Here is a 13,548-nt window from a genome sequence, read left to right on the forward strand (position 1 = left end):
GACTTAAGTCAAAGAATAAGGTTGTGCATCCCAGACACCTAACTTTGCAACAACGAAAAAAAAAAGTTTTTTTTTCTATTTATGAAATGCAAAGAACACGTAGTACCTGCAGGTGTGAAACCATTTAAATTATTTGTAATATCTATATTTGTATTTATTTTGATAAAACACATTTGTCTTAAAATTGCTTTTAGCACTTACATGTGTCCATTCCAAATTAAATGCTTTTTTTTTACTATATTTCTGATGTGCAGTCTTTCTTTTATTAGGAGTGAACACCTATGTTCTACCTATAACCTACACCGAGGGCCTGACAAAGAAAGCACAAGTGATTAGCCAATTTGCTAGCATGAATTAGAAGACAAAGTCTGTATGGGTAAATGATAAGGCATAGCTTGGCCAGGAATACAATACATATTTATGTAGTGTGGATTCATTGTGTATCTCAGTACAAACTTACTAATCCAAAACAGTGATAAACAGATGTATTCACTGTTTACTCTCTCAGAAAATGGTCTAGGATTATACTGTAAAGTCAGAAAATTATCTGTGCCATGATCTACTTAAAGGAAATTCCATTCATTATTTCTTCCCAATATTTTTAGTCTACCTAACCCAAAATATAACATAAACATGCATTGTACAGATAGCCTCGCAGGTTAGATTCTCCTGCGTACTTCATCTGAAAGTTCCTTTTTGAGCTGTTAAATCAAATTACATATCAGGAGCATGTAAAACGGATAGGTATTTTGAACTAAGGATTGTGTGCTCGTCACCTACGTAATTTATGAGTTGATAAGAAAAGTACAATATTCTCCACCGTACATGTTAAAGGAAGAAGTGAAAACTCGTAAGTTTATCTTTCCCTGCCTCCACTACAATTCCTGTTAACGATGGTTTTGGTTGGTTGACTCTATACATTTCAGATAGGTTTCCTTCCAAATTTGAATTATTGCTATCCTTCATAAGTTAATTGGTTTTGAAACTAAACCATCTGAATAGCAACCAATCTCCCTATGGCATTGAGTAATGATACACCCTTTTGAGGAGAAAGGCCCTGTAGTTTCCAGGACAAAATGATGCTTATCTTCAAGACCTGTACTGTACTTGACTGCCTGAAGCAGTGGATCATAAAATTAGCCGTGCCAGGGGAAAGGTGTGCATAATACTTCCTTTGAGGGAAGCATGACCGTGCAAATATTTGTGCCATCTTTTGCATCCACTTAAACACACATACATTGTTATGTAAGAATTACTGAATTGTGAAAAACTTTTGAGCGTTAAATTATAAATTCTTGTCATATTCAGTTCGGAAAAATGTAATGCAGTTCATGAGAATTACTCAATGGAAAATAGTATGGGATATAGTGATCTTCTTTTGTGATTATTTGTGGTTTGTGTATTTCTAACATAGTATTTTAAACACAGACCCTTGATAATGTTAGACATTTTAACCATTTTATAGCTGAGTAACTTACAGCTTGATCAGAATGCTTTGAATCTAATTTTATTTATACTGCTTGCTTGGATACTACCCATCCCAAAGCTATATTATATGGCTGCATGTAATGTCAGTGTGTGTGTGTGTGTGTGTGTGTGTGTGTATGTGTGTGTATACATTCTCCCCAAAAACCCGAAATACATATAAATGTGAAAAAACAGAACACTCTTCTCTTATATAAGACAGAACAGGTAGGTCTTCAAAGTGAAGCAGGATGAGGCTGATCAAGGCGGGTCCTTGGAAATAAGCTTTTTCTGTTATGGCACCTGCCCTATGGAACTGTCTTCCTCCTGAAATATGGACAGTTCATATTCTATTGGCCTTTCACAAGGTTGTGAAGATATGGCTCTTTCCCCAGGCTTTGGGGTCAGATGTTAGCATGGGGGCTTTGGCATGGTTGTATGTGATTAGTGGGTTTTGTGGTTTTAGTGATACAGTTTTGGGTTTTTTTCTTTCTTTTTTTTTAAATTTGTTTGCCATCCAGAGTTTCTTGGATAGATGGCAGCCATATAAATTGGATTAATAAATAAATAAATGATTATCATGGCAGCCATGAAGTCCTGGGCCTCTTGCTGAGAGAAGGTAGGTTGAAGTCCCCCAACACTTCAAGCTGGAGGAACTTCACTGCCTCCCTCCCCCCATCAGCAATCAAGTTGAGTAGCCTTGGCAGGGATGGCACAGTGCAGCAAGGGGAATGGTGCATGAACGAATCCAACTGGCTCTTCTAGCTCAGCCACACAGCCAAGAGAGTTGCAAGAAGGCCAGATGACTTTCTAATTCATGCTTTCTTTGAGCAGATCTTGCTTTTCAAGTGGTGCTTTTCAGATTCTAAAGCCTGCACAACCTGTAGCTACCAGCTGGTGTTGTATCTGCCCAGAAGCAGTATCTTCCCTTTCAAATACCCTTCCAAGTTTAGCTCTAGTAAGCAAGAGGAAGCATCAGCTTGTGTTATGAAGAGGTAATTTGAATACATAATTTGTAACTCAGGCAAGGAGGGACAGGCTTGGGGTGAACTCAAGGCCTCTAATAATAACATCAATGTTCATATAGCCTTTTGAGTGTTCAAAGTACTTTAAACAATTTTTTAAAATCCTTACTTCAAACATGTAAGTAGGCCAGTATCTCTGCATTGCAGACGTTGTAGAATGGAAGGCAATTATGCTGGGAAAACAGGCAGATATGTACATACAGGCCAGATTCACACAACTTGCTAAGCCATAATGCCAATTGTGACTTATTCATCTAACCATGGTTTAGGAAATCATAGCTTAGAATTACACATAAACTCAGAATGAGGATTGCTTCAGTCTATTTAGTGAACTTTTAGTTGTGGCTTGGGTAAGATATGTACTGTACCCAGTTAATCATGGAGCACATACATAATGCTGAAATCCACATGTCCTTAAACTTGTGTTACTGACAATAGCTACTGATATAGTTAGTTATAGTATTATCCAATAGAACTTATCATTTGGGCTTCTGTTACAGTGTAACATTATAAGTTGTCTCTCATCAAACTTCACTAGGAGCAAATGACGTTGACCAAAAAAATTGGATTGTGGTGTGGGATACAGGTAGTATGTTCTGGATAGTAGTGAAAAGGAGCTCTATGTGTAGCTATGTGTGTGTGTGTTTTCATGTTTTTGTGTCAGGATAGCCAGTCACATGTTTAGCATTACATCTAGTCCAACATCTTGATGAGATATTACAATCGTGTGAACAAGTAAATCTTTCCTGTTCTTTGTACTTTCTCTAGCTTAAATTAAACTGCCTTGAATCTATAATAATAATAGTAATAGTAGCCTACAGTATTCCAAACGACAGCATTCTAAAATGATTTTTTAAAAAATGTATTTCCCCAGATATTTTAAACATATGTATTTACTGCAGAATGGTATACCACTATTGCATTTTAAGTAGTAATTCTGGTGTTATATAAGTGGTAAATGATAAAAATGCAGTACCTGTAGGTAATCTTGCCCACAGTGCCTCACCCTAAGAAAGGTCATTGTTGAACCTGGACCCTGGGCTCCACAAGCTCTCTGGCTGCTTTTCTGCAGCGGCAAATATTGTAGCAGAAAATATAAGTGTTGGGGAGATAAAAGTAAAGTGCCATGCTGTTGGGGAGGGGAATAATGGTAGCCACAGCCATTTTTAGCCAGAAAAATGCTGTAGCCTTGTGACAAATGCATGTGGGGGTTGCAACCTACCAACTTACTTGATTCACTGCCTGGGTCAAGGGTGTTTCCCACCCTGGGGGAGAATCATCCTTGCTGTGAACACCAACAATTGTAGAACGTGTCTAGGAAAATGCTGTTGTTCTCATGGCGGGCTTCTTAGTTGCCCTTGGAAACATCTCTAAGAACAGCAGAATATGGGTTAAACTCAGACTGGGCTTTTGCCTGGTCCAACAACTCTTCTTATCTTTGGAAATTCCTGCCCAACAATTTGTGCAAACATTCCTGTATGCTTATACAAATTATCTATTTCCTATCAAATATGACCCGCCGAAAATCAAACGGCTGAAAATACACTTAAAACATGACCCTTCTTTATTCTTTGTATCAACAATATTCATGGAATTAATCATTGAGCTTTCTCTTCTTTCTGAGGGATCTTCTTCTTCAACAGATAAAAAAACAGAGATACATTCACCATTAGCTGTAAATAACCAAAGGAGGAAACCCCAAATCTTCTGTATAGAAATCCTCCTATTGTTGGGCCAAATGTCCGTATCAGTGGAGTAACTGAAGCACTGATTCCCAGCATGGCACCTATGAGAAATGATGGAAAAATCAGCCAGCATAGATCAAAATTCATTTTAGGATCTGTACCAGTTCCAGTGGATTAAAAAGATCAGTGTCTTAAGTCTTAAATACATGTACCCCGATTGTAAATGGGCTCTGTTCCTAGAACATACTTGATCCAGTCAGCCTCTCTTCCAGTCAAATCTCTTTACTAGTGGTTCTCTCAGCCCACAACCAGGCTAAGCATTTTGGAAATACATTATCTGCAACCACTTTCTCCAGGAATTGCCTGGAATCCCAGGAGCCCTGGTATTCAGATGACTAGGCATGTATAAGGTCAATAGATTGGGTTCCCACAACACAACTCAGAGGGTGGAGCTAGTTTAACCCTGTGTGCTAGTTAAAATTAACAAATTGGGGATTAACTGACTTGACCAGTTGACTCTTTGGTATTTCCCCAATTGCTTCACTGGCTCCTTAATAGTGTTCTGTGAACAGGACTGTTCTAATGCTGGCCCCAATTCAGGTGACGTAGTTGCAGAGTATGAAATTAATAAACTTCTACCTCAATAATCAGTATATAAATATGCTTTTGTAGTATCTACACATTGCTGGACTTCTTGGGCGATTGAAATAATGCATGAAAGCAGTCAGTTTTTAAATATAGCACTTGCTACTTTACCAGCATTACAGTAGATTTCCTTTTTTCCTCCAGAAAGTTTATATATATATATATGTTTAGTTTTGTTCTACTGATCTTCGTAATAATTTAATATGTGCAAATATGGCTGAATGTCGCTTTAATTTTGTGGGCTTTTGAAACCCTGGGTACCTTACAATAGATAGATAGATGCTAGATAGATATCATGTGACTATGGTTTCAGTTCCTGGTTTTTGTAATAGCTGGTGTAATAGCATTTGGACATAACACAGAATTATGGCTCACTTTATCGAAAGCAGAAGTTTCATATTTCTTGTATCCAGAGTAGGAAAAGGAAAGATATATAGAAGAGAGGCTGCAGCTCATTCCTGATCAGTGAAACCATGATTTATGTATTAGCTCCATGGTGAGTTTCACTTGATTTGAGCATCACCTATAAAGATCTATTTGATGTACTTTTATGTTTCTTAAATTATATGGAAATTTTCCTGGCTGGAAGATTACTACCTGTTTGACAGCAAAGCAAGAATGAAAATAATTGCACACCCAGTGTTCATCAAGAGGACCAGTAATTTAATGGGATGCTCTCCACTGACAGGTTATCACTGCTGGGTGTGAAGAAGGAAATCTACTGGTGAAAGAGGTAACGTGCAGCTCCGCCCCTGGCCAAAAATGGGAGTTGAAGCTTTTTTTAATAACTGTGTTAGCTTGGGAGTCACTTACACTGCAGTAATTGCTAGGAATGGATGTAGCAAAAATAGCCTAAATGTTTAATATTTTTCTCCATTGGCACATGCTGTCCCTAACTGACTTTCTTTGAAGGCCAGCCCTTCTTCGCACTGAGGTGATAGGATAGGAACTGTGCTAGCTATAAGCTTATGTTCAAGGCTCTTCTGTGGTTCAGTTCAAAACCTCAAACTTAAATATAGCACAAATTCCAAACATGTTTCAGCTGGTGACTTCTCATTCCCCATCTAATATCCCCCAGCCCCAGCCCCCGCTTGCTGTCAGGTGTGACACGCATATATATAACTCACTGAATGGGGGTTGGGCTGGAAATCCATAGACTGTTCTTTTTGCAATATGTACGAACATCCAGGCACACGGGCATCCTTCCTTCCATTCCTTTGGACCCTGAAATCCTATTTCTGGTATACTCTGCCCCTAAGCCCTGTTTCTAGTTTTCTGCTGCTGTTAAGCAGACGTAAGCAGTCCTTCTCAATTGTCAACTCATAATCATCTATGCAAATCAGACTCAGGATAAGCCGCTGAACTGGCTTCCTTATGTGATTCAGGTTGCCCTCTGGGCCAAGGAAGCAAGCTGAGCAGGCTCCGTCTCCCTTACAAAAGCTCTTTTGAGAAACACTCTGGGCTGGCTGCAGCTGCTGCTTTCAACCTCCCCCCCCTCCCCCTTCATTTCAAAAGCTTTGGATAGCACCCAATAAGGAGCGAGTGCAGAGGATGTCCAGGCCATAAGCACAGATGTGTCTAGCAATATCAAACTTAATTTCAGCTGTTTTTGTTAAAATCTGATTCAGAGAAGTGAGACCCTTCCCAATGTTTATTTACTTAGATAGTCAAGTTTAAATTATCATCATCATCATCATCATCATCATCAATCATCATCATCATCTTCTCTGGGCATCTTATCAACATTCATACATCTTAACATCCAATCCAGCAGATTATTAGGAACCATCATCATAAAAATAATGTATTGCTTCCTAAGCAACAGCTAAGGAGAGTTCTTGTGTATCGTTAGGGATTCCTCAGAAAGGAAGCATCTGAGACACCTGAAGCTCTGAGAATCAGCCCTTCCCTGTGTGGCCCACTGCCATCATCCTCCATATAATCTCAATGGCTATGAATTGGACTTCTGATGGACTTTTGATTGGAGCTGCCAGTTGAGGAAAGCAGCACTTAGGTATGGGAGTTGCTTGGCTGTAAGATGGGGTGGAGTGGGGTGGGGTGGGACCTGTCTTGAAGTGCAGACAGGATCACATATCATCCAAAGTCCAGGCAGAAAGAACTGTGCGTAAACATTCACTAGAAAATTAATCTCAGGAAATGCTGCAAGATTTTATTTCTTCTTTAACAACTGGGTCATTAAGTAATATGGGTCACTGGCTCCCTTGCAGGCATTTTTGAAACTCCAGCTCTTTTGATTCTAACTAGCATTCACTGGCTTGGCAGATATGCAACTCCAGGAGGGATGACCCTTTTCTTCTGTATCCAATTATGTGAGATCTGCAGAGACTTTGGAACTTGGCATTACTTTTACTGCAGGTCTTTCAAAAGTTCCTAGGCAGAGCATGATGTACCAGACAGTTGCCAACACACATCTTTTGAAAGCAGCGAACCAAAACCAAGCAGCACATCCAAAAGAAAACATTATTCAGAAACGGAAAAGAGTTAACCTTACTGGTGTCAGAAGCAGGGACTGATTTGGTCAGGATGATATCAGTAATGACACTGACAATACTGAAGGAAAACACCATGGGGGGCACAATGAGGCAATAGTGAAATACGCTGGTCATCAGGACCTGTGAAAAAGAGGAAAAGCAGGAGCAGGTCTCAAAAATGAGATATTTGTATTCAGGAAGATCTTCTTACCAATGTTTCAGGTTCCACAAATGTTTTCAAATCTACTTGTCCCAAAACATATCAGTGCAGAGGAACTACTCTGTTCCATTCTATTTTCATAAATGACTTGGGCTAGATTTTCCAAAGAGCAGAATATTGATTGCTTAGGAGAAGGCAGCTTGTTAAATAAAGGGACAGCTATCAGGTCCTGATGAACTGAAACAAATGGCCACTGATGCTTAGCTCATATTTGTTTAGGCAGTTAGTATTAGATTTTTATGGCGGGGCATGTCTGTGTATTTCAGTTAGTGGCAGGGCATGTCTAAACTGTTTGATGTTTGTTTCTTCACCCCAGGAGACTCTGGTGCAACCTGACATATTTTGGACTTGACACAACTCACTTTCTCTGCTTCTTGAACCACTATCACAGGAACAGGATGGCTCACTAGCACAACATCTAGCAGCAGCAACATGCAGATGACAGGGGCTGGAATTACTATCCATATCTTTAAGTCCACAGTGGCAGTTATGAGGGTTGGTGGGTATCATAGCCAACGTTGAGCCACCCCATGGTTACTGACTTGATAATTACCCTCATAGATGAAGGTTGCTGATGTTGGCAGGAGAACTGATACTGTTAGTTCAGTAATGGGGAGCTTGTTTGATGCTATCTATAGCATCTCCTCCTCCACTATTACACAACAACATAGACAGAAATTACTCTCTTCTCTTGATCTTCACACAGTCTCAGCAGAAGTATCAGCTGACCTGCCACAAATCTTCAGATAGTTACATATTCTAGATGAAGCTTGTAACCCTTACAACATGCTGGTGTGATTATTACTAATATACATTACTAATATGTATTTCTCCTCCTTCCAGCAGACCACTGCTTACTTTTTTCATTTCTGATTTGATTAGGATTCTTCTAGTTTAAATACACAATGGACAGTTGATGAGAAGACTAAGGCTATTCCTAATGGGAAAGAACTATTAGTACCCGAGGGTCCCTGCCAACAGCTTCTGACCTAGATGATAAGTATCAGCAGAATATTCATTTCTCCAGCCTCACAGGAGTCAAAGACTGCCATATCACATGGGGGCCTTTTAACAATCCAGGAAGTTTCTATGCAGACGGCAGAACTAATCACTGTACTGATTTTGTCACTCTGTTGGCTTTAGTGCTCTTCTAAGACATCTTTCTATAATTATCCTAACGAAACAAAGTTTGGGCCAGTAAGGTTTTCTGGGAACTGTACATTGTCCCCATGGAGTTTATACTTTCTGAATAAGATTTCTGGGTTGAATTGCTGCTTAACCAGATTTTAACAAATTTGATCTGATATTTCCTGCCGGGCTTTGATTTCATCAGCCTGGTTCATTCTCCATCAGATGTTACCATCTTCCCCAGGGACTTTCGAATATCCATAAAGTGACTTATCTTCTAGGATAACTGATCCCCTGAGAATTAGGACTCTATGGAGCCTTGAGAGGATGGCTTGGGCCTGTTGGGGATCACATTTTCTATGACTGATTCAATCATTTACCTTCAAAGTTTGCCGTATCAGCCTGCACTGGTGTACACTGTATATGAGAAAAATACTCTCCCAACACGGCTTTAGCTCAAGAAAGAAAGCAGTATATTTAGGTACTTTCTTGGTTCTTTTTCAAAACCCTTTCCCAGAATTATCTTGGGGCCAAACTTTGCAATATGATATTTTCCTAATACAATATGCACAGCAATATCAGCACAGGTAATTAACATTAAATCATGCTCGTCAAAATATATGAAAGGCGGGACATGGGACTTAGGATTTGGGAAACCAGTTTGGCTTGCTCTCTTGTAAGTAACGTAACTGAACTTTAATGAACTAGTATGTCTCTCAGTTATGCAGATCAGTTGCATATATAGTATGGCAAGGGCAATCATTTTCTACTACTGTAGTATAGATGCTTAAAGTCTTCATTCCACATAGACATAGGCTCTAGATTTGGGAATGACTTTCTATGAATTCCTCAGTTTTGGGGAGACATTCAGTGGTGGACACCCTAGTTTGTGTGCAGAAGGTCTTTAATTCAATCCCTGGCTTTCTGAGTTGAAAGGATCAAGTAGCAGTTGATGGGAAAGATTTGTTTGTAGAAAGTCATTGGTATGCACACCATATGATAGTGGATGAGACAGACCAACACTTTGTTCTGCTATGTGATAGCTCCTTATCTGCCTTGTTCACAGACAATTTGCTGTTTCTTAAAGCACCAGTAATATGCAATCTTTGATACAGCTTGGAGAACAAATCTTTACAATAATCTGTGTTTCATTTCAAGTTGTGCCTGGTCAGAGTTTTGTCTAGAGCAGTGTTTCTCAACCTCAGCAACTTTAAGATGAGTCTACTTCAACTCCCAAAATTCTGGGAGCTAAAGTCCACTCATCTTGAAGTTGCTGAGGTTGAGTCTCCCTTGCTGAGATAAAAACATAACTCATGGCTATCATACCATCTACCTTTTCATTTTGTAGTATGCAGCAGGAGACAAGAGGAATCAAATATGTTGCTGCCATGATAATGCAAAGTCTGATGCTTAATGATAACATAAAATATGAATGGTTGACCACAGAAATAAGGAAACAAGAGTCATGGGGAATAAAGCAAAAGACACCAGGGCCTTTTTTAGACTCCGAGGAGCTGTGCGACTGATGGCAAAATGTTCATATGAGCTTTCCACCCCTGCTATTTTAAAAATTCTTTGAAGTCAGTGGCCCAGTAAATGAGTGTTTCCTGAGCTTGTTGGTTGTACTGCTTGAATGAAAAGTCTTCGATCCTAGAAAAGGCTTGCGGAAATACAGGTAAGGAAGTAAAAAGCAAGTGGCTGTTGTTGGCTGTTATATGAATGGTGTCCACTGGTAAAAAAAAAAAAGTCAAGATGACAGCGACAACAGTGCAACCAAAACACCCAATTTTTTATGCGAGTTGCACGTGAAATTCACATAAAAAATAGATGGAACTTTGATTGCACCTCTGGGGCTGCCACCTCGACTTCCTTGTCCACACCCTGTGAGCACCCCTGCCCTACATGTTAATTCTTAAAGCTCAATTTCTTGCTTTGCCCGTCCAACCCCAAACTGCTGCCTTGCCTTCTCTTCAGCAATGTAAGAATGCTTTGTAAATAAATACACCTTTTAAATTTCCTGAAAATAAAATAATGCTTTGCCTCCAGTCTTCCTTTTCTTTGCATTTACAATACATGGAGTTCAAGATCTTGGGATGGGGAGAAAAATCCAAGAGCAGCCCACTAAGCTCCAAGAGAATGCTTGATGTTTACATTTCATACCCAAACATACCCAGACATACCCAGACTCTAGTGCTTCAGGACTCCCCCCAAATAAATTTGAGTGGTGCCTTTTAATATTCATGAACTTAGAGGACAACTTAAAACATTCTCATTTTAGGAGACTGGGTCAGTGAAGAGTTGTAGTTCAGCAACACTGAGAGGTCATAATTCTTTACCTCTGGTCTCCTCTAACTAGTAACAGCTCTTTAGGCTTTCAAGTAGAAAATCCTTCCTCTCAACTGTCGCCTAAGTACTAGTTTGAAGTGAGCCTGAACCTCCTGTAGCTCTTCTATTGTTGGGCTGTGCTTCCTCTCCAAGACCAACGCTTCTTTTCGAGATGCCTCCTTATCAGGTTGAACTCTGTCTGGCCCCAGTTTGAAATCTGGGGCATCTTGTTTCTTACTGCTCTCTATTTCACCTCATTCTTTTTCCTTCATCTGGTACCTAAACTTTTGCAGGGCTCCTTTTCAACACAGCTGGCCTCAGTTAATTTCAGCCCTGCATATTTTGGAGGCCACTGAGGGGAAGTGATTCCACGGGGGTGGATGAGGGGAGTGTAACTTGAGATCTTTGTTAAACGTCTTCCTTATAAATCTTTTTATATCAGTAACTTTATCGGCTGCACACTTTGTTCAGGCATGGATGTTCCTGGTGTTTAGTTCAGGTTGTATCAAGATCTCTCTTTCCTTCGGAGGCAAAGAGATAGACATTTTCTTATTGGATGCTTAAGCTCAGAGCTTTCAAATAAGTTTTATTTGCAAAGAGGACTTCAGCCTCACTTTTCTATCAATAGTAATTATGGGAAACAATTTCTGGTCCCTTCCCTTTAAAGTTTATGTGGTCTATTTGCTAGAGTAAGCCTTTTCTCCCAGGTGTACCAAAAGTTAGATAAGGGTGTGTATATGTCTGTGTGTCTCAATGTACTTTTACTAAACTTTACTTTGTTCTCCAAATCAAAGCTTATTTTGCGCACATGTTAACATGTTACTGTTAAACTCCAAGAAATCATATAATAGAAATTCTTGGTCCTAGGCCAGACTGATAAAAGGAACCTTTTAACTTTAAATATATGAACCCAAATGACGAGTCAGTTCAGCCAGACTGCATTTTGGATTTTGGGAAAACAGTGTATATTTTCACTATTTCATTGGGATTATTGCTGCCCATATGAATGGACCATCACTACAGTTATAAAAGTTCCCATTACTTTTCTAACATTCAACTGCACAATCTACAGTGGACATTATTCCAGCACTTTGTAATCAGAAGTGATACCAAATTGTGTTGTCTTACCATAGCAGTGCCAACTCCACACAAAACAATGACACTCAGCATAAGCAAAGTCCGATCAGAATAGCGGTTGGTTAATCTTCCAATTACAACACCCTGGACAACCTGGGGCAAAGAGAAAAAAACAGACAAATCAAAGTCTCTGAAATTTCTAGGTTAAATACAGCCTCATACTGAACAGTAGCTTCTGCAGAGTAACAAGATCCAGAAACTACACTAGATCTATGTTCATGTCTTCTATCACTTGGATCCCCAACAGGGCAGGCAGGGATGATTAAGGTGCCTGCCAATACATTCTGTAGCACACACCATGTTTTCTACCCTAATTTTATTTTATTTTTTAATGAATATTTAAAAATGAATATGAAGTTCACAGGTGCTCACAGGTGTTTTGCAATTGATCAAGTCCATCATCACATTAATTTTGTAGGAGTGCCCATAGAATTTCAAATGGATCAAAGAAATATTATGCTGATAATATAAAGAAATCACAACTTAAGAAAATGTTACACATAAATGCATGCAATGGAACTTTGATGGCTTTTAACTAAAGCCATTTGGAGAAGGGACAGGATTCTTCTCTCATTACTATCCTCCCCTAAGCTGTTCCCACCTCTAACCATTTAACCATTCTTTCCAATGTTTTATTTGTCACAGGAGACAAGCATTTGTGACAACGTGGGGAAAAAGCAGCTGGGAAGGCATTTTGAGTTGGAAAAGTGCCTAAAAATTTGGGAAGAATGGGCATGGGGTGCTACCTAAATTAGACAACAGCTGGTTCTGACAATAATTCATCATGTTAGTCATTAAAATGAGAAATGTCAAAGTAGTAATCAGGATTTTATTTTTATTTATTTTTTAGATTTTTTTATCCCACTTTTATTACTTTATAAGTAACTCAAGGTGACAAACTTACCTAATACTCCTTCCTCCTCCTATTTTCCCCACAACAACAATCCTGTGAGGTTGGGCTGAGAGAGAGAGTGACTGGTCCAAAGTGACCAAGCCAGCTTTCGTGCCAAAGGGAGGCCTAGAACTCAGTCTCCTGGTTTGTCTTTAAAAAGTGGTATTATGTCAACAAATATTTTAAAAACCCAGCAAATTACAACAATACCCATTAAGACCAACAATACCAAAATAGGATTGAAATTTTAGTGAACTCAGTGCTTTAATATCAATCCCTTGATATCACAAGTTCAGGAATCTGCTCTAAGGTTAAATTAAAGCTCTTAAGAAATATCGTGTATTTGGAATGTAAGATTGACAGGTACAAATTTTCCAAAATTTTCTTTGAGTTGGATGAAATTTCTTGATAATAAAAAGTTAGAAAATTTGGTCCTGGTTGCTTTACTCTGAAAACTGAAGACATGAGGAGAAATAGTTCAATATCCTCCTCAAGTGTATATAGTCAAAATACGAATGCTTAGTAAGAATATTTT

General features: G+C 39.1%; 1 protein-coding gene across 1 annotated transcript in view; it reads right to left on the reverse strand.

Annotated features, from left to right (window-relative positions):
• Positions 1-4,035: 4,035 nt before the first annotated feature.
• The window catches only part of SLC67A1 (solute carrier family 67 member 1), a 65,145-nt gene continuing 55,632 nt past the window's right edge, over positions 4,036-13,548 (reverse strand). Inside the window, exons 8-10 of the mRNA XM_015889046.3 lie at positions 12,113-12,214; positions 7,332-7,452; positions 4,036-4,275 (exon numbers count right to left, since the gene is read on the reverse strand). Of these exons, the coding sequence (XP_015744532.1) occupies positions 4,088-4,275; positions 7,332-7,452; positions 12,113-12,214 (411 nt within the window). The 3' untranslated portion in view covers positions 4,036-4,087. The remainder of the gene's footprint in view (positions 4,276-7,331; positions 7,453-12,112; positions 12,215-13,548) is intronic.

Source organism: Python bivittatus, unplaced genomic scaffold (assembly GCF_059951505.1).
Source record: "Python bivittatus isolate LINGU-HERP-01145 unplaced genomic scaffold, Pbiv_v1 ctg000480_np1212, whole genome shotgun sequence".
Taxonomy (NCBI): Eukaryota; Metazoa; Chordata; class Lepidosauria; order Squamata; family Pythonidae; genus Python; species Python bivittatus.